The 20,013-nt window shown below is 45.3% G+C and overlaps 1 protein-coding gene across 2 annotated transcripts in view; it reads left to right on the forward strand.

Moving 5' to 3' along the window:
- LOC143808008 (alkaline phosphatase-like) overlaps positions 1-20,013 on the forward strand; it is a 116,087-nt gene that overhangs the window by 40,577 nt on the left and 55,497 nt on the right. For both annotated transcript variants that reach the window (XM_077290200.1, XM_077290201.1), the window contains 3 exons: positions 5,148-5,322; positions 5,675-5,847; positions 6,050-6,184. In XM_077290200.1, coding sequence (XP_077146315.1) covers positions 5,148-5,322; positions 5,675-5,847; positions 6,050-6,184 — 483 coding nt within the window. The remainder of the gene's footprint in view (positions 1-5,147; positions 5,323-5,674; positions 5,848-6,049; positions 6,185-20,013) is intronic.

Raw genomic sequence — 20,013 nt, forward strand, 5'->3', positions numbered from 1 at the left:
AAAAGTGGCATCAATTGACCTACAGTGGAAATTTTTAATGGCACAGCAGTCAGGCTTGGGCCATGCATAAGAAAGAGTTTGGGCCAGCATTTACAGCTTTGAAATGAAGTTGAAATGAAGAGGTGGGTGAGGGACTGGTGTAGGCCTGCTGTGCCGGGAGCCCCTGCTAAATTCATAAATTGACCTACAGTTGATATTTTATAATGGTGCAGCATGGATGGATGGATGGGAAAGAGCCTGGCCCAGCATGTCTAGCTTACAAATTGATCAGTAATAGGTGGATGAGTGACAGGTGTAGGTCTGGTGCTCGGAGAACCTTTCCACTACAGGCAACCCACCAGATGGAGACCCAACTTGTAGTCATCACATTTTAAAAAAATATTGTCATTCACCACTGAAGTGGCAATTTCCCTAGAGTAGAAATATTATAACGGTGCTCTGAGACCCCTTCCACTACAGGCAATCCAAAAGATGGAGACCCAACTTTGAGTCTCCATATTTCAAAAAATTATTGGCACATAACACTAAAGTGGCATCGATTTCCCCAGAGTAGAAATGGTATAATGGGGCTCTGACACCCCTTCCACTACAGGCAACCCACTAGATGGAGACCCAAGTTGGAGTCTTCACATTTCCCAAAAATATGTAGAAGGCATACCGCTGTGCGGCTGCCAAAAAAAGGAAGTCAAGTAGCCTGCCCAGAAACAGAAGGTGTCAGTTGTGTTTGGATAGGATGAACAGTTGTTTGTTCAGTAGACCTTTCAGTAACATTACCACCTACCCCTACATACACCTTGAACACCACGCCTGTTCCCTCTTCCACCATGACCTTGTCTTTTTCCCAGTTATGTTGGATGTACCCTTCCCCTCTTTTGGAGAAAATGGAGAAAAATCCAGCGTATTAAAAATAGAAGTCTTTATTGAAAATGATACATAAAAGTCACACCAATGTGCATGGGTAAGACAAAAAATATGCCAACTTCACCTCTTTTAAAAAGCTGTTTCACAGCCCTAAGCCTAGACCTGTTACTCACCTGTCACTAAATTAACAATCAGTATTTATTTGCTGAGATACAATGGCTGGACCACAGAATTAGCACAAGGGATTTCAATGCTGAAATGTGGACTGGTGGCTGTGAGGGGGAGAGCCAAGCTAATGGTGTCTCCTGCGTGTCTGGACTGGAACCATCAGGGCTGTCACCAGTGTTTCAAGGGGAAGCGATTGCTAACCGGAGCTGTTCAGGGAACCTGACTGATGGGGGCGGGTCTGACATAAATAGCAGTTTGAGCGAGAAGACGGGACACTTGGCGGGGATCGACCTTGTGAGTAGTGAGACGGTTAACTCCCTCTCCATGAACCCACACCCGCTAGCTGTGCCTATACCCCAGCTAGCCAGACTGCTGACACATCCTACCCTCAGCCCAGAGAGACTTCCGCATTGGGTACTGACCATGATAGAGTACGTACCTTGGCTTCACTCACCACCGTAGAGGCACCGCTTACTGTAGTTCCATCCTTGCGGTGGCTCCTAAGGACCAGCCCGTAACGATGATGATGTGTAGATTCTCAGAGACTTCCAAGCTCATCAGAAAGGGGTACATTGTCCCCGAAGGTGTTGTGGATCCTATGACAGTCAGAACAACTACGGATGAAGAACGGCTTACTATATCGGAAAGTGCAACTGTGGACTGAGCTGAATGTGACTTGGCAAGTCCTCGTTCCAACAATGTCATTATCTGAAATTGCTGTCGCTGCACACGAGCAAGAAGCCCACTTTGGTTCAGAAAAGACCTTCCAATGGCTACAACGGTTTATCTTCCATCTCCAGTTGAAGGCGAAAGTGGATGAGACCTGTAGGAAGTGCCAAACATGTGAGCTGGCTAAGCTGCCAGAGCAGAAGGCTCCTGTTCAGTCCATTATAACTTCTGCTCCTCTGGAAGTCTTGACAATAGACTATCTAACCATTTGCCCGGCCCATCAGGGCTACGAACGTTGCCTGGTAATGGTGGATCATTTCACAAAATTTGCCATGGTGACTCCGACATGGGATCAGACTGCAGAGTCCGCTGCGTATGCAATATGTAAGAACCGTATGGGTGTCCGAAGAGAATTCACTCCGATCAGGGAGCTTGATTCTTGGGAAAAGTAATGGATGAATTACACCGTCTGTACCAGATTGGCAAGTCTCGCACCACACCGTACCACCCTCAAGGTAATGGTGCATGTGAATGATTCAACTGTACACTGATTCATATGTTAAGAACTCTAGAGGAAGATTGGAAGGCCCAGTGGCCAGAGTACGTTTCTGAACTGGTGTGGCTATATAATAATCGAATACACCAAACCATGGGATATACACCTTACTCTCTTCTGTTCGACCAAGAAGGAAAAGGAATTACCGAGTTGGCATTGGGGTGTCCTCCTGGGTTCAAAAACATTGACACCGCCTGCAGACCTTACACCGGTTGGTCCAGACCAGATTACAGGAGCTAGAACATGCAGAGAGGACCTCATCCGGAGAAATAGAGTTTCAAGCTGGAGACCGAGTCTTAGCGCGGGAGAAGCACCCTCGACACAAGCTGGGAAATCATTGAGAGAAAGACCCGTATGGGGTGAAGAGTTAGTCCAGAGGGACCTGTCTACGAAGTCCATCCTGATGGAAAAGAAGATGTCCCCACTCTAATTCTTCATCGGAATATGCGCCGACTCTGCTTGTCTAAGAACCCTGTTTGAGTAGAAGAGGAAGCCGAGGCACCTGAGATGGTCCATACGCCGGTAGAAGCAGAGGACGAAGAAGGGGGTGAGAGATTAAGCTCAGAGAGGTTAGAACCAGAGGATACAAGCTCCCCATGGCTTTTCCCCCACAGCCGGAGTCGGCCCCACAAGAGAGCTCTACTACTTTTCCTGATCTGAGACGCTCCGAACGAACCACAGCTGGCAAGCTCCCAATCGCTATGACCAAGAGAATTTCATCGGGCAACAATTCACACAGAAAAAGAGAAGACGGTCATACACTTCTTGAAGAGTCTCGCTCGTGGAATGGCGAGGAAAAAGAGCAGGGGAGTGTAGGGAGGAGAGCCAAGCTAACGGTCTCTCTTGCGTGTCTGGGCCGGAACTGTCGAGCTGTCACCAGTGTTTCAGGGGGAAGAGATTGACTGTGACTGGAGCAGTTCAGGGCACCTGACTGATAGGGGTGGGTCCGACATAAATAGCAGTTTGAGCGGGAAGATGAGACACTTGGCGGGGAATGAGCTTGTGAGTAGTGAGACGGTTAGCTCCCTCTCCACGGACCCACACCCGCTAGCTGTGCCTATACCCCCAGCTAGCCAGACTGCTGACACATCCTACCCTTAGCCCAGAGAGACTTCCGCACCAGGTAGTGACCAGGATAGAGTACGTACTTTGGCTCTGCTCACCACCTTGGAGGAACCGCTTAGTCCCATCCTTGCGGTGCCTGCTAAGGACCAGCCTGTGCCTGTGGCTGTGTCCGCTGGACTGTGTGCTTCTACTGCGGCCTTGCCTACTGAACTTTCTGCTTCTTCTGTGCCGCCAACCATCGCCTTTACTCCACCGTGTTCATGGATCAGGAGATCACGTGCCGAAGAACCCGGAGGATTCGTCATCACAAGGAGAAAGTGCATCACTCACCTGCGGGACCGCATTGGAGACATCTTGCGCCACCTGCAGCGCCGCCGAGTGATCTTCCAGCCACCTTCCTCCAGTGCGCAGAGACTGATAAGTTAAACCTGTTGTATTCTATTGCATTTGACTTTCCTGCATCCTCCAATCACAGCCTTTACCCCCCTTCTTCTACCATTCTACCATTACTGTTCCTATATAGAAAGAACCTGTTAACCCTTGCTCTGCCTCCTGTGTGTCACTGCATCCTACGCACCTGCTAGCACCCTAAAGCTGTAACACACAATTAACACAAAATATTGATATGCTGAAATGTGGTGTTAATAAAACACTTTCAAAACATTTAAAAAAATGTATAACACAAAAACTTGATTTGAGCAATATTTGATGATAGCTTCCCTTTAAAATGTGAATGGCTGGGAGGGAATGTTGAACCCAGCACCTTGCAGTGGGAGAAGATGAAAGCATCCCCCAGCCATAATTATGGATACATAGATCTGTGGTAACAGCAGAGAAGAGGAGCAGTATTCAACCCAGTTTTCATTACTCATTCAAGAGACTATGGCAGGCTACAGTCATAGGGTAAGTAAGCACAGAAGCATTACATACAGCAAGATGTAGGTTGTCCAATACAGCAACACATTGCAGCTTATTCTGTTATACACAGGCACAGCATTAGGGTTGGCTGTCAGTCAGTGCCGGGGGCACGGTTACAGCCGCCGCTCTCTATACACAGAGCAGGGGCATCGCCACCCCTATAACTGAATGAGTGAACCTGCTGGGGAGATTAAAGCTCATTTCCTTCGGGCAGCGGGGTTCTCAGTTTCAGAATGTCATTTACCTGCAGATTAATCCCATATCTGCAGGTTAATAGCATAATTTTATATGACAGGTCCTCTTTAAGAACAATTACTTCTCCATCCCTTTACCCCATGAGGCAGGAGAGGTAGCAAAGGACATTACAAAAGACCTGAGAAAAATAGATCTTAGAGCATAAATTATGTTAAATCTTTGTTCCTTTGGAAAACTATGTTCACAAAAAACATATTTTCAGTAGGAGTGCTGTCGGTAAAAAAACCCTGACCTTACACATACAGTTTTTTTTTCATACAGACCAAACGTCTACATGAAAAAATTGTAACATGCACTAGTATATTCCATATTTTGGATGAAACTCACCTTTACAAGTCTACGGGTGCTAAAAAAAAAAAATCGAATCCCATACAAATCAACTGCCCAACATCTGATTTTTACTGAAACATTGAAATTCTTAAGATAGGAAATTGTTTTTGGTATTGTAAATTTTATTCTCTTCTGATACATAGAACTGAATGACATAAGACTGCCATACATTTGGAAGATCGACCATAATATAGATAAAAAAGTCAACTATCTTTTTTAATGAAAATTGAATTGTTTTTTGTAAGGTTATGTGAACGTAGCCTAATAGTGGAAATGGAATACAGAATAAAAATGATGGCCATATTCTGTCTTGCTTATACTGCAGGTGTACAACGTGGATGCACAAGTCCCTGACAGTGCGGGTACAGGTACAGCCTACTTGTGCGGTGTAAAAGCTAATTCTGGGACCCTGGGAGTGAGTGCAGCTACAACGTATGGCCTCTGTGAGACTGCTAAAGGGAATGAGGTCAAATCCATACTTCATCGAGCAAAGATAGCAGGTACAAAGACATCGTGGCTGTTTAAAAATATTTTTTTGTAGAAAACAAGCAGAAGTTCATAGAACATAACGTATAGTACACAAAAAGAATCACTCTGTCACTAATACTTACAGGTTGTTTCTATATGCCAAATTTTTATATTTCAGCAGGTTATTTATAATGAAGAAGTTTGGGGCAAAATACTTTGTAGAAATGTTTATAAAGACTTAGTACACATTCAACTATTGAAGTAAAGTGGTTTGGGGACAAATTAGCAAACTAGAGGTTCTAATGTTTGTGTTCATGTATTTACCTGTTATTTTAGCCTCTTAGGAACTTTTTAAGAAATTTCAATTGTATTTCTTTACTGCAGGAAAATCTGTAGGCATTGTAACAACGACCCGTGTCCAACATGCCTCTCCAGCAGCTGCCTATGCACATAGTGCCTATCGGGGCTGGTACTCTGACTATGAGATGACTAGTAATATGATCCAAAAAGGCTGCAAGGACATTGCGTACCAGCTGGTTACAAATACTGATATCAATGTAAATATATAGCGTCGATGGGTGGGATTAGCGTAATGACCACTGTAGCACATAGTCAGAGCATATAGTTACCATTATATTTATAAACAGAACCTGCTATATTTTTCCATATTTAGATATATATATATCTTTTTATTGTATTGCTCTTATAACATTTACGACTGATTCAACTATTTTTTGGCTCATAATTTCTTCCATGCAGGTAATTCTTGGGGGAGGAAGAGCCTATATGTTTCCCAATGGGACGCCAGATCCAGAATACCCAACCGATTCATCGAGTGATGGCCTTCGAAAAGATAATCTTACTCTAACAAAAATGTGGCTGGACCAGAGACCGGTATTGTGCAACTCCTCTATGGAATATTAATCCCTTATCAACAGGGCATTTTTGCTTACTCCTCCCATTTTTCCAAGAGTCATGATGACTTTCTTACTTTTCTGTCCAAACATAAGCTCATACAAAGCTTTTTTTTTGTGGGATGATTTGTAGTTTTGAATGACACGATACATTTTACAATATCTCATGAGAGAACCAAAAGAGTCTGCACCACTTAAACACCTGCAGTGCTGCCATCCATATCCCTATGTGAGCCGCAGCTGGCAGACGACCTGAAGCCTTTGGGTGCTCATCCAGAGCCACAACAGTCCTCCAATATCAAATATAGAGAAACGAATGGCACTCACCAGGCTAGTTTTTCAGACTTTATGGCAGCATCTTCTGCCGGAGAATGGGAACAGGGGTGTGTGAATGACGACAATCATTTTGCACAAGTGCGCTTCAACGGGTGTGCCTCGTTGAAACAGATTAGCGCGAAGCGATCGGTGTCATTCATGCACCCCTGTTCCCATTCTCCCACAGAAGATGCTGCAATAAAGTCTTAAAAACTAGCCTGGTGAGTGCCATTCGTTTCTCTATATTTGACATTTTACAATATAATTTGCAGAAACCAAAATTCCAATTGTTATGAAATGGTGAAAAAAAGCAATTCCGCCAATTTTTTGGGGGTTTTGTTTTTACGATATTCAGCGTGCTGTAAAAATGACCTGGCAAAAATTCCAATTAAAAAATTTGTTGTTGGTGTCCACTTTTTGAGACCGCTAACTTCTTAATTTTTCCATTAATTGAATTGTTTGAGGGTTTGATTTTGTGATGGTGAGGTGCAGTTTTTATTGGTGTCACATAAATGTTTTGGCTGCTTTTTATTGCATTTTTTGGGGAGAAGTCTGGGGATCAAAAAATGGCAGTTGTGGAATTTCACTTTTTATTGCTTTATGCTCTTTACCATATGAGTTAAATTGATTGGACTTTTGCAGATGCGTATCTGGTGATACCAAATATATGTATTTTTTTTACTTTATTTTTAGTTTACGAAAAGGTATTACCGTAAATATTTTGTTTTGTTAATATTTTTGAAAACATTATTTTAGTAGATCAGGGGGCTTGAGCCTGCGACTGTTTGTACTACATACTGTCAATATATAAGTATTGTCGTTTATAGCAAGTGGACTTCATAGGTAACCAAAGATGATAGGGACTTCAGTGGGTGATCTGACAAGACTTGTGCTAAAAGATCCATTGTAACTGGCCTTTTTTGAACAACCACCATATGTGGCTTATAAATTAAACACTATGTGATAAATATGATGAGTATGTGACCCTTACCGCAATAGTGTAATCAATTTTTAACAATAGAAGAAAAGTGCTTTCCCAATATTATGTAACATAAGTAAAGCAAGAAATGGGAATTTTAAACAGAACATTTAATTCACTAAATAAAATATCAATATTTCAAATTAAGACACACAAACAGAAATCTGACTATTATCCACAGGTAGGCAGGTGTAAATGTTACAGAACAGAAGGATATCACATATAGGTCATCACATTTCAAACAACACCTAAGATAAAAGGGACAGGAAACCTATAGGATAAAAGGGCGGTACCTCTCCCCTGCATCAGTTTGGTTTACAGAGCATTGGAGGTCATCCAGGTTAGTGACAACAAGAAAAATATACACTTTTAACATATTACTTATCAGGTATACACAGTGTCTATATTAGAAAATACACTTCGTTTAAATAAAAGTGCTCACCGCACACGTCATGAGGGGGGGAAATAAGCAGGTGCTGTCATGGCTCTGAGAAATACCATTATCGGTAAGTAACTATGCTTTTCTCAGTCGTTATAGAAGGGTTAATAGTTTGCCTTTAACTGCCTTGCCTTTAAGTGCCTTTTACCTTTAAGTGTTAGAATTATTAGAATCTGTTGACTCAGTAGTCTGATGGTCTCCTCTCCAAGGAGACTACACTTCTTATCATGTATGTTCTCAATAGTCAGTTACAATATGTTCTGAGCTATGGTAAATAGAATATGACCCTGGGTGCTGGTGGGGGCTACATGAGTTACATTGAAATGCATTGGATGTAAATGGTATAAAACATTGCTTTGGCTTTTTATATATCAGATAAAAGTGACTTGCTCACGGGATACGTGTGAGGTGTCTTTTGTCTCCAAGCGCTTGTCAACTAAGGGCGTAAATCCACAATTAGGTCTCATTGGTGATCTGTCAGCTGACATTTGGGTCAGAATGAAAACAGCTACGACACCCATGACAGCACTACCAGAGAGAATTGCAGAGATTATTGGTTAGGGAGGGACCACAGCGTGTAGAACCCTTCTTCCGAAGGTTAAGTCAGATGAAGAGGCTAGGTCTAAACGGTAGTGTCTAAAAAAGGTTGAAGGTGATGACCAGGTGGCCGCCTTACAGATTTGGTCTATTGATACCTCCGACCTTTCGGCCCAGGAGGTCGCCATAGCTCTTGTAGAGTGCGCTTTCAGCCCTTCAGGAACTGTGTTTCCAGTGGACGAGTATGCCAAGGCTATCACATCTGTTATCCAGTGTTCTATAGTGTCCTTGGAGGCTTTAAGTCCTTTCCTGGGTCCCTGAAAACAGACAAAGAGAGACCCTTCCTTCCTATGCCGCTGGGTAGTTCTAAGTATTGAGCTAGAAACCTTCTCACATCTAATGTGTGGAATTTTTCCTCTTTCTTATTTTTTGGATTTGGGCAGAAGGAAGGATTACCTCCTGGGACCTATGAAATTTGGACGCAACCTTGGGTAGATAGGCAGGGTCTGTTCTCAGGATAACCCAATCATTCAGGATTTGTGTAAAGGGAGGTTTTGCAGATAGAGCCTGGAGATCACTTATTCTACGGGCAGATGTTAAGTGTTAGAAGGGCCATTTTAAGTGATAAAGTTTTAAGGGATAATGAATCTATAGGCTCAAACGGGGGTTCTGTTAGAGCTGACAAGACTAGGGTTTTAAGTCCCAAGTTGGTAGTCTTTTTATGTTTATGGGTTTTGACCTTATAGCAGCTTTGATAAATCGTGTTACCCAAGGATTAGCAGCTATGTTTTCACTGTATAATGCCCCCAAGGCTGCTATTTGCACTTTCAGGGTGCTAGTGCAGCCCCCCAGAGTCTGGTCGTTGCAGTAACATCGCTCTTCCACCAGGGGGAGTGATGGTACGTCTGATTGCACTAAAAGAGTTCACCTTGCAGGTATCACAGACACACATTACACTTCACACTCCGGCCGCCAGGGGGAGCAAAAGGTCCTATCTACTAGGCCACTCCTCACACATGGGTAAAACTGGGGGTTGGATAGGAAGTTAGGCAGAAAGTAGCTGAGGAGAGTTCGAGAGAGGACCGGTCAGGGGTGGGATCCTGACAGAGGCCTAGCACAGACAGATCGTTACGGAGCCGTGCCTGCACCTCATTATGGCGGCATCCTAAGAAAGGACAGGAAGCAAAGCATATTGTGGAGAAGAGAGAAACGGGATCACAGCACAAAGGAGATAGAACCAGAAGGAGTCGTGCCTCAAGATCGGCAACATCCTTCTGAGGCGTGTAGCCGGCGGCCGGAACGCCGAGGAAGTAATAGACTCTACGCATTACTTTGAACTATGGCAGGGCAGTTAACTTTAGGTTGGCTGTCTCACCTTTACACCTAACGAAGACAACGGAGGCAATTGTGGGAGAGGGGCGTCTCTAGGGTCCCTATAAAATAACTCCAGGCCTACCCCGTCATACGGGTGCGTCCTATCCATATCATCTGGGGGACGGAGAGAGAAAGAACAGAAACATACACAACAGTTATGAGGACTATCCCGTGGTGCTCAGTAGGGAGGTACTACAACACACAGGCGCTGGTAGGAAGGCCACTGATTTCCACCTGTAAAGGGAACTCTGGATGTGCCTTCGGACTGGCCGGTCTCAGCCAGCCCTGTTAGCAGTGCTCTGGATTGCGGATGGCGAAGCATTCAGTAAAAAGGTAAAGAGACTGCAACCCTGTGTCCTCGTTATTTACTGCGACCTACACCATCACCTACATCTTTAATTGGGCGCCCCTTAGCAAGGCCACGTACCGAGTCAGGCCACCGTGACATCCCCCAGAACCAAGAGACCCGGTACCGAGTACCCCGCTGCCCTGCGTTTGGGGGCCGCTCCAACTTACTGAGAGGCCCAGGTCTAAACCTTTTTGTAGAAATTCTAACAACTTAGGAATTTGGACCCCATCTTGTAATTTCGCCCCAGAGCTGGACAGAAACTTTTTCCAAGTTTTGCCGTATATTTTGGTGGTTACCGTTTTCCTACTTTTTAATAGTGTGGAAACTAATTTATCCGAAAAGCCCCTTACTTTTAGTAGTGACCTCTCAAGTTCCATGCTGTCAAGTGGAGATTCTCTGACTGAGGGTGGAACACTTGTCCCTGTGATAGTAGGTCCGGAAGATCCGGAAGGACCCATGGATCGGTGATTGATAGCATCCTCAGCCAGGAAAACCAGGTCCTTTTGGGCCAAAAGGAGGCTATTAGAATGAGTCTCACCCTGTCCTGTCTGATTTTCCGCAGAACTGCAGGGATAAGTATGGGAGGGGGGAAAGCATATGCGAGACCCTGAGTCCAAGGAATCGTGAATGCATCCAGCGCCTGAGGGCCCCCCTGGGGTCTAGAGAGCAAAATTCTTTTACTTTTCTGTTCTTTACATCGGCAAAAAGGTCTATTTCAGGGACTCCCCAAAGCTTTGTAATCTGATTGAAGATGCTTTGATTTAGAGTTCATTCTCCCTGTCTTAAATGGGTACGGCTTAAGAAGTCTGCCTTCTGATTTTCTACTCCTCTTATGTGTAGTGCAGAAAGGGATAGGAAGCTGTTCTCCGCTAAACTGAATATTTCGGAAGTGGCCTTCATAAGGGTGTGAGATCTGGTCCCCCCTGGTGATTCAGGTAGGCTACCACTACCTGATTGTCCGAAAACACCCGGACATGATGCCCCTGTAGGTTGTGATGAAAGGATAATAGAGCGCAGCCCACCACCCAGATTTCTTTTTGATTTGAGGAGGCTTTGTATTCCTGACCTCTCCAGATTCCCTGAGTGACACTGTTGCCCAGGTGAGCTCCCCACCCTGTGGGACTCACATCTGTGGTAACTATTCAAGATACCTCTATTACCCAAGGGACCCCTTTTGACAGGTTGTTGGGATCCAACCACCAAACTAGGGAATGAATAGTGGTTGAATTTAGAGTGATGTAGTCTTCTAGACGTCCCCTTAGTGTATTCTGATTTTTCAGAATGTCCCACTGGAGGTTTCTTGTGTGGAGTTGTGCCCACTGGACTGCTGGGAGGCAGGCAGAAAGGGACCCCAGCAATGACATCGCCCTTCTTAGGGTCATATAAGGGTTTGAGCGAGCTTTTGAGGCAAGATTTAATATTTTTTTTTTTTCTGGTCTGGAAGGCGACATTCCTCTGTTATTGAGTCCAAGGTTAGGCCCAAAAACTCTTGAACTCTGGTCAGTTCTAGTTTTGATTTCTGAAAATTTATCAGCCAACCTAACTCCGTTAGAGTTTCTATCACTCTGTCGCATTGTTGACTAAATTGCTTACAATCAGAAATTCGTCCAAGTATGGAACTATCAAAATGTCTTTTTCTCTCAGGTGGGCCATAATTTCCGCAATTAATTTGGTAAATATGCGGGGTGCCACTGATATGCCAAAGGGAAGAGCTTTGCATTGATATTCCCTCACTTCCCCTCCCATGACTACTGCTAGTCTGAGATATTTCTGGGAGTTCTTGTGGATGGGGACGTGATAATACGCGTCGCTGAGATCCAACACTATCATGAAACAGTCTAGAAACAGGTTTTTTATTGTTGATTTTATTGACTCCATTTTGAACCTTTGGTTCTTTACATAGCTGTTCAACTTCCTAAAGTTTATTATCGTGCGGAAGGATCTGTCCGGTTTTGGAACTAGGAACAACGGGGAATAAAAACCTGTTCCTTTTTCCCCTGTGGGAACTTCCTGGATGACGGCTTTGTTTATGACCTTCATAATCTCCTGTTTTAACGCCTGTTGTTGAGGTGAGGATTTTAGCGGGGTGACCACATAATTTTGGGGAGGAAGGGAAGTAAAGTCTATTTGAAATCCTGATTTTATTAATTTCAATATCCAGACACTGGTTGAGATTTTTTCCCAGGCCGGGAGGAATTGAGATAACCTCCCTCCCACCCTGGGGGAGGTGTCACTTAGTGGTCTTTTTATCTCTTGGGGAGTTACCGAAAAGGAAGCCACTATCTCTCCTTCTCCCATCATCTCATCTGTTCTGCTCTATTGGTGGCCGTCTCTGGAAAAATTTTCTGTTCTGAAAGGGCCGTTTAGCAAATCGTGGGATGGGGAACCCTTTTTTCTTGTCTCCTGCTTTTTGTAAAATATCATCCAGGGTCTCCCCAAACAAAAATTTTCCTTCACATGGGATTTAGCAAAGTTTTTGTTTGGTTTGTAGGTCGCCTGACCAGCTTTTTAACCATAAAGTCCTACGGGCTGCATTTGATAGGGCTGCTGATTTGGAAGTTAGTTTAACGGAGTCAGCTGATGAGTCTTCCAGAAAGGCTGCCACCCCTCTAATCATTGGAATAGATTCTATTACTTTATTTCTCGATACGCCATCCCTTAGTTGTTTTTCCAAATTATCAATCCAAATCATTAAGGATCTGGAAGTGCATGCGGCTGCTATTGCTGGTCTTAAACATCCGCCTGCCGACTCCCATGCCCCTTTAAGGAAGGTATCCACTCTTTTGTCAAGAGGATCCTTCAGAGTTCCCATATCCTCAAAGGGCAAAGCAAATTTTTTTGAGGCCTTGGCTACTGCTACGTCAAGTTTAGGGGCCTTATCCCATGAAGTAGAAGCCTCTTCGTCGAAGGGATATTTCCTTTTAAGGGATGGTACCGACGAGTTTTTCTCTCTGGCTTTTCCCACTCCCTTTTAATTAAGGCTTGGATGTTTTCATTAATAGGAAATACCCTGCGCTTTTTTTGACCTAATCTTTCAAACATTATGTCCTGTACTGTCTTGTCAGCCCGGGGATCTAGGACTCCCATGGTCGATCTTACTGCTTACACAAGTGCATCGACTTTATCTAAGGGAAAGCAGTGGCGACCTCCGCTCTCGTTATCCGAAGAAGAGGTGGAGGAATCCCGTCTATCTGAGTCTCCCATGTCAGAACTAGAGGAATCGGAGTGGGAATAGGATATGGGTGTTTTTTCCTTAACCCTTTCTCCTTTAAGGGATTTAAACGCTGTCTCTACCTCTGATTTTATTACTGAACGTAACTCAGAGGCAAAGTTTAGGGTTTCCTCACAGAGGACTCGTCCTATACAGGAATTACACAACTTCTTATCCCAGGACTGCGGTAAGGGTTTTTCACACAGTTGGCAGGTTCTGTGTTTAGTTTACCCCGTTCTTTTCCTTGCCTAAAGTAAACGGAGAAGAGGGGATCCCATTACACTAGCGAACTTTCACGAAGATCACTCACCCATCTTGCGCAGCCACAGGTACCGGTTCTGGAGGAGGTGTAGGATCCTGTATCAGATCCGTAGGTGGTGGTGTCGGCTGGTTCACAACACTGGAGCCTTTGCTACGCTGTGTAGAATGGCTGCTGGTCCGGGTATTGCGAGTGTCAGCAGAGGACCTCTTCCTTTGCATATTCGGCTTACGCTGGTGGTGGCGCTGCTGCTGCGGCTGTAGTGGCTGCGGCGGCTGGAGCTGCTGATCGCTGTCCTCCGTGGCTTTGGACGGCATGCAGCAATGAATTACGCATCTCACCTCATTTTAAACATGGCGCCAATACCAGCCCCCTCCTCCAAGGCTGCGTCAACGGGAAAGCGCTGATCTTCATTTTTTTTTTCCTTTTCCTCCTTCTGCGCATGCGCGCACTGCCCGGGACCCGGAAATGGAAAAGCACTATATCCGGGGAGGCGGCCATCTTGATGTACCCTAAGCACACCATGTGCATGCACCGCCCCGAAACCGGAAGTGCCCACTCTGCGCGCTGTCTTCCTGGCGTCTGAGTCCCTGAAGCCCCTACCTCCTATCCGGAGTGGCAGCTGCGCTTCCCCCTGCACACTCTGCTGACCCGTCGGTCCCAGCAGTGGCGGCATCGGACACCGCACCAGCCGGAACAGGGGCCTCCCCGCTGCCATAACCCGACTGGCCGGCTCCGGGTTCTTCTCAGGTACCGACTCCTAGAAGGTTCCCCGTCAGGGACAGGAAACCAAACTGATGCAGGGGAGAGGTACCACCCTTTTATCCTATAGGTTTCCTGTCCCTGAAGGGCGGATCCTGTCATGTTCTCAATGGCAAGAGAACATAGCATCAGCATATATAGGAACTAGCTCTTGGAAGATGGGAACTGAGCTGACCATGAACTAAACCTAACGCACAACTAGCAGTGGCCGGGTAGCATGCCTACGTTGATTCTAGATGCCCAGCACCAGCCGGAGGACTAAATAATGCTAGCAGAGGAAAATATTAGTCCTAGCTCACCTCTAGAGAAATACCCCGAAAGGAGACAGAGGCCCCCCACATGTATTGGCGGTGAATTAAGATGAAATAACAAACGTAGTATGAAAATAGGTTTAGCAAATTTGAGGTCCACTTACTACATAGCAGAAGACAGAAAGGACACTTTCATGGTCAGCTGAAAACCCTATCAAAACACCATCCAGAAATTACTTTAAAACTCTGGCATTAACTCATAACACCAGAGTGGCAATTCCTGTTCACAAGAGCTTTCCAGACACAGTAACGAAACTACAGCTGTGAACTGGAACAAAAATGCAAAAACAAACATGGACAAGAGTCCAACTTATCTAGTAGTTGTCTAGGAGCAGGAACAAGCACAGAGAGGCTTCTGATAACATTGTTGACCGGCAAGCAACTAACAGAGCAGCAAGGTTATATAGCGACTCCCACATCTTGATGGGAACAGGTGAACAGAGAAGATGAAAACACCAGTTCAATTCCACCAGTAGCCACCGGGGGAGCCCAGAATCCAAATTCACAACAGTACCCCCCCCTCAAGGAGGGGGCACCGAACCCTCACCAGAACCACCAGGGCGATCAGGATGGGCCCTATGAAAGGCACGAACCAGATCAGAGGCATGAACATCAGATGCATTCACCCAAGAATTATCCTCCTGGCCGTATCCCTTCCACTTGACCAGATACTGGAGTTTCCGTCTGGAAACACGAGAGTCTAAGATTTTCTCCACAACGTACTCCAACTCACCCTCAACCAACACCGGAGCAGGAGGCTCAACGGAAGGCACAACCGGTACCTCATACCTGCGCAATAATGACCGATGAAAAACGTTATGAATAGAAAAGGATGCAGGGAGGTCCAAACGGAAGGAAACAGGGTTAAGAATCTCCAATATCTTATACGGGCCGATGAACCGAGGCTTAAACTTAGGAGAAGAGACCCTCATAGGGACAAAACGAGAAGACAACCACACCAAATCCCCAACACAAAGCCGAGGACCAACACGACGGTGGCGGTTGGCAAAAAGCTGAGTCTTCTCCTGGGACAACCTCAAATTGTCCACCACCTGCCCCCAGATCCGATGCAATCTCTCCACCACAGCATCCACTCCAGGACAATCCGAAGATTCCACCTGACCAGAGGAAAATCGAGGATGAAACCCCGAATTACAGAAAAACGGGGACACCAAAGTGGCAGAGCTGGCCCGATTATTGAGAGCGAACTCTGCCAATGGCAAAAAAGCAACCCAATCATCCTGGTCAGCAGACACAAAACACCTCAGATATGTCTCCAGGGTCTGATTAGTCCGCTCGGTCTGGCCATTCGTCTGAGGATGGAAAGCGGACGAAAAAGATAAATCTATGCCCATCCTAGCACAGAATGCCCGCCAAAATCTAGACACGAATTGGGTCCCTCTGTCAGAAATGATATTCTCAGGAATACCATGCAAACGAACAACATTTTGAAAAAACAGAGGAACCAACTCGGAAGAAGAAGGCAACTTGGGCAGAGGAACCAAATGGACCATCTTAGAGAAACGGTCACACACCACCCAGATGACAGACATCTTCTGAGAAACAGGCAGATCTGAAATAAAATCCATCGAGATGTGCGTCCAAGGCCTCTTAGGAATAGGCAAGGGCAACAATAATCCACTAGCCCGAGAGCAACAAGGCTTGGCCCGAGCACAAACGTCACAAGACTGCACAAAGCCTCGCACATCTCGTGACAGGGAAGGCCACCAGAAGGACCTTGCCACCAAATCCCTGGTACCAAAAATGCCAGGATGACCTGCCAACACAGAAGAATGAACCTCAGAGATGACTCTACTGGTCCAATCATCAGGAACAAACAGTTTATCAGGTGGGCAACGATCCGGTCTATCCGCCTTAAACTCCTGCAAGGCCCGCCGCAGGTCTGGAGAAACGGCTGACAATACCACTCCATCCTTAAGGATACCTGTGGGCTCAGAGTTACCAGGCGAGTCAGGCTCAAAACTCCTAGAAAGGGCATCCGCCTTAACATTCTTAGAACCCGGTAGGTATGACACCACAAAATTAAACCGAGAGAAAAATAATGACCAGCGCGCCTGTCTAGGATTCAGGCGCCTGGCGGTCTCAAGATAAATCAAATTTTTGTGGTCAGTCAATACCACCACCTGATGTCTGGCCCCCTCAAGCCAATGGCGCCACTCCTCAAAAGCCCACTTCATGGCCAAAAGCTCCCGATTCCCAACATCATAATTCCGCTCAGCGGGCGAAAATTTACGGGAAAAGAAGGCACAAGGCCTCATCACGGAGCAGTCAGAACTTTTCTGCGACAACACTGCCCCAGCTCCGATCTCAGAAGCGTCGACCTCAACCTGAAAAGGTAGAGCAACATCAGGCTGACGCAACACAGGGGCAGAGGAAAAACGGCGCTTAAGCTCCCGAAAGGCCTCCACAGCGTCAGGGGACCAATCAGCAACATCAGCACCCTTCTTAGTCAAATCGGTCAATGGCTTAGCAATATCCGAAAAACCAGCAATAAATCGACGATAAAAGTTAGCAAAGCCCAAAAATTTCTGAAGACTCTTAAGAGAAGAGGGCTGCGTCCAATCACAAATAGCTTGAACCTTGACAGGATCCATTTCAATGGAAGAGGGAGAAAAAATATATCCCAAAAAGGAAATCCTCTGTACCCCAAAAACACACTTAGAACCCTTCACACACAAAGAATTAGACCGCAAAACCTGGAAAACCCTCCTGACTTGCTGGACATGAGAGTCCCAGTCATCCGAAAAAATCAGAATATCATCCAGATACACAATCATAAATTTATCCAAATAATCGCGAAAAATATCATGCATAAAGGATTGGAAAACTGACGGAGCATTTGAAAGACCAAAAGGCATCACTAAATACTCAAAGTGGCCCTCGGGCGTATTAAATGCGGTTTTCCACTCATCCCCCTGCCTGATTCGCACCAAATTATACGCCCCACGAAGGTCAATCTTAGAGAACCACTTGGCCCCCTTTATGCGAGCAAACAAATCAGTCAGCAACGGCAATGGGTATTGATATTTTACAGTGATTTTATTCAAAAGCCGATAATCGATACATGGTCTCAAAGAGCCGTCTTTTTTTGACACAAAGAAAAAACCGGCTCCTAAGGGAGATGACGATGGACGAATATGTCCCTTTTCCAAGGACTCCTTTATATATTCTCGCATAGCAGCATGTTCAGGCACAGACAGATTAAATAAACGACCCTTTGGGTATTTACTACCCGGGATTAAATCTATGGCACAATCGCACTCTCGGTGCGGAGGTAACGAACCAAGCTTGGATTCTTCAAAGACGTCACGATAGTCAGACAGGAACTCAGGAATTTCAGAGGGAATAGATGATGAAATGGAAACCACAGGTACATCCCCATGAGCCCCCTTACATCCCCAGCTCAACACAGACATAGCTCTCCAGTCGAGGACTGGGTTGTGAGATTGCAGCCAAGGCAATCCTAGCACCAAATCATCATGTAGATTATACAGCACCAGAAAGCGAATAATCTCCTGGTGATCCGGATTAATACGCATAGTTACTTGTGTCCAGTATTGTGGTTTATTATTAGCCAATGGGGTGGAGTCAATCCCCTTCAGAGGAATAAGAGTCTCCAAAGGCTCTAAATCATACCCACAGCGTTTGGCAAAGGACCAATCCATAAGACTCAAAGCGGCGCCAGAGTCGACATAGGCGTCCGTGGTAATAGATGACAAAGAGCAAATCAGGGTCACAGATAGAATAAACTTAGACGGTAAGGTGCAAATGGAAACAGATTTATCAAGCTTTTTAGTGCGCTTAGAGCATGCTGATATAACATGAGTAGAATCACCACAATAGAAACACAACCCATTTTTCCGTCTAAAATTCTGCCGCTCGCTTCGGGACAGAATTCTATCACACTGCATACTCTCTGGCGACTTCTCAGTGGACACCGCCAGATGGTGCACTGGTTTGCGCTCCCGCAAACGCCTATCGATCTGAATAGCCATTGTCATGGACTCATTCAGACCCGCAGGCACAGGGAACCCCACCATAACATCCTTAATGGCATCAGAGAGACCCTCTCTGAAAGTCGCCGCCAGGGCGCACTCATTCCACTGAGTAAGCACAGACCATTTATGGAATCTTTGACAGTAAATTTCCGCTTCATCTTGCCCCTGAGATAGGGACATCAAAGTTTTTTCTGCCTGAAGCTCCAAATGAGGTTCGTCATAAAGCAACCCCAAGGCCAGAAAAAACGCATCCACATTGAGCAACGCAGGATCCCCTGGTGTCAATGAAAAAGCCCAGTCTTGAGGGTCGCCCCGGAGCAAGGAAATCACAATCCTGACCTGCTGTGCAGGGTCTCCGGCAGAGCGAAATTTCAGGGACAAAAATAATTTGCAATTATTTCGAAAATTCTGAAACCCAGATCTATTCCCCGAGAAAAATTCCGGCAAAGGAATTCTCGGCTCAGATACAGGTGCATGACAAACAAAGTCTTGCAAATTTTTTACCTTCGTGGCGAGATTATTCAAACCTGCAGTTACACTCTGAAGATCCATTACAAACAGGTGGACACAGAGCCATTCAAAGATTAGAAGGAGAAAAAAAAAAAAAAAAAATTTTCAGCAGACTTCTTATTTCTCTCCTTTCTCAGCCAAGGATTTTAACCCTTTAGTGGGCCGGTCAAACTGTCATGTTCTCAATGGCAAGAGAACATAGCATCAGCATATATAGGAACTAGCTCTTGGAAGATGGGAACTGAGCTGACCATGAACTAAACCTAACGCACAACTAGCAGTGGCCGGGTAGCATGCCTACGTTGATTCTAGATGCCCAGCACCAGCCGGAGGACTAAATAATGCTAGCTGAGGAAAATATTAGTCCTAGCTCACCTCTAGAGAAATACCCCGAAAGGAGACAGAGGCCCCCCACATGTATTGGCGGTGAATTAAGATGAAATAACAAACGTAGTATGAAAATAGGTTTAGCAAATTTGAGGTCCACTTACTACATAGCAGAAGACAGAAAGGACACTTTCATGGTCAGCTGAAAACCCTATCAAAACACCATCCAGAAATTACTTTAAAACTCTGGCATTAACTCATAACACCAGAGTGGCAATTCCTGTTCACAAGAGCTTTCCAGACACAGTAACGAAACTACAGCTGTGAACTGGAACAAAAATGCAAAAACAAACATGGACAAGAGTCCAACTTATCTAGTAGTTGTCTAGGAGCAGGAACAAGCACAGAGAGGCTTCT

The sequence above is a fragment of the Ranitomeya variabilis genome, chromosome 2 (genome assembly GCF_051348905.1).
Source record: "Ranitomeya variabilis isolate aRanVar5 chromosome 2, aRanVar5.hap1, whole genome shotgun sequence".
NCBI classification, from domain to species: domain Eukaryota; kingdom Metazoa; phylum Chordata; class Amphibia; order Anura; family Dendrobatidae; genus Ranitomeya; species Ranitomeya variabilis.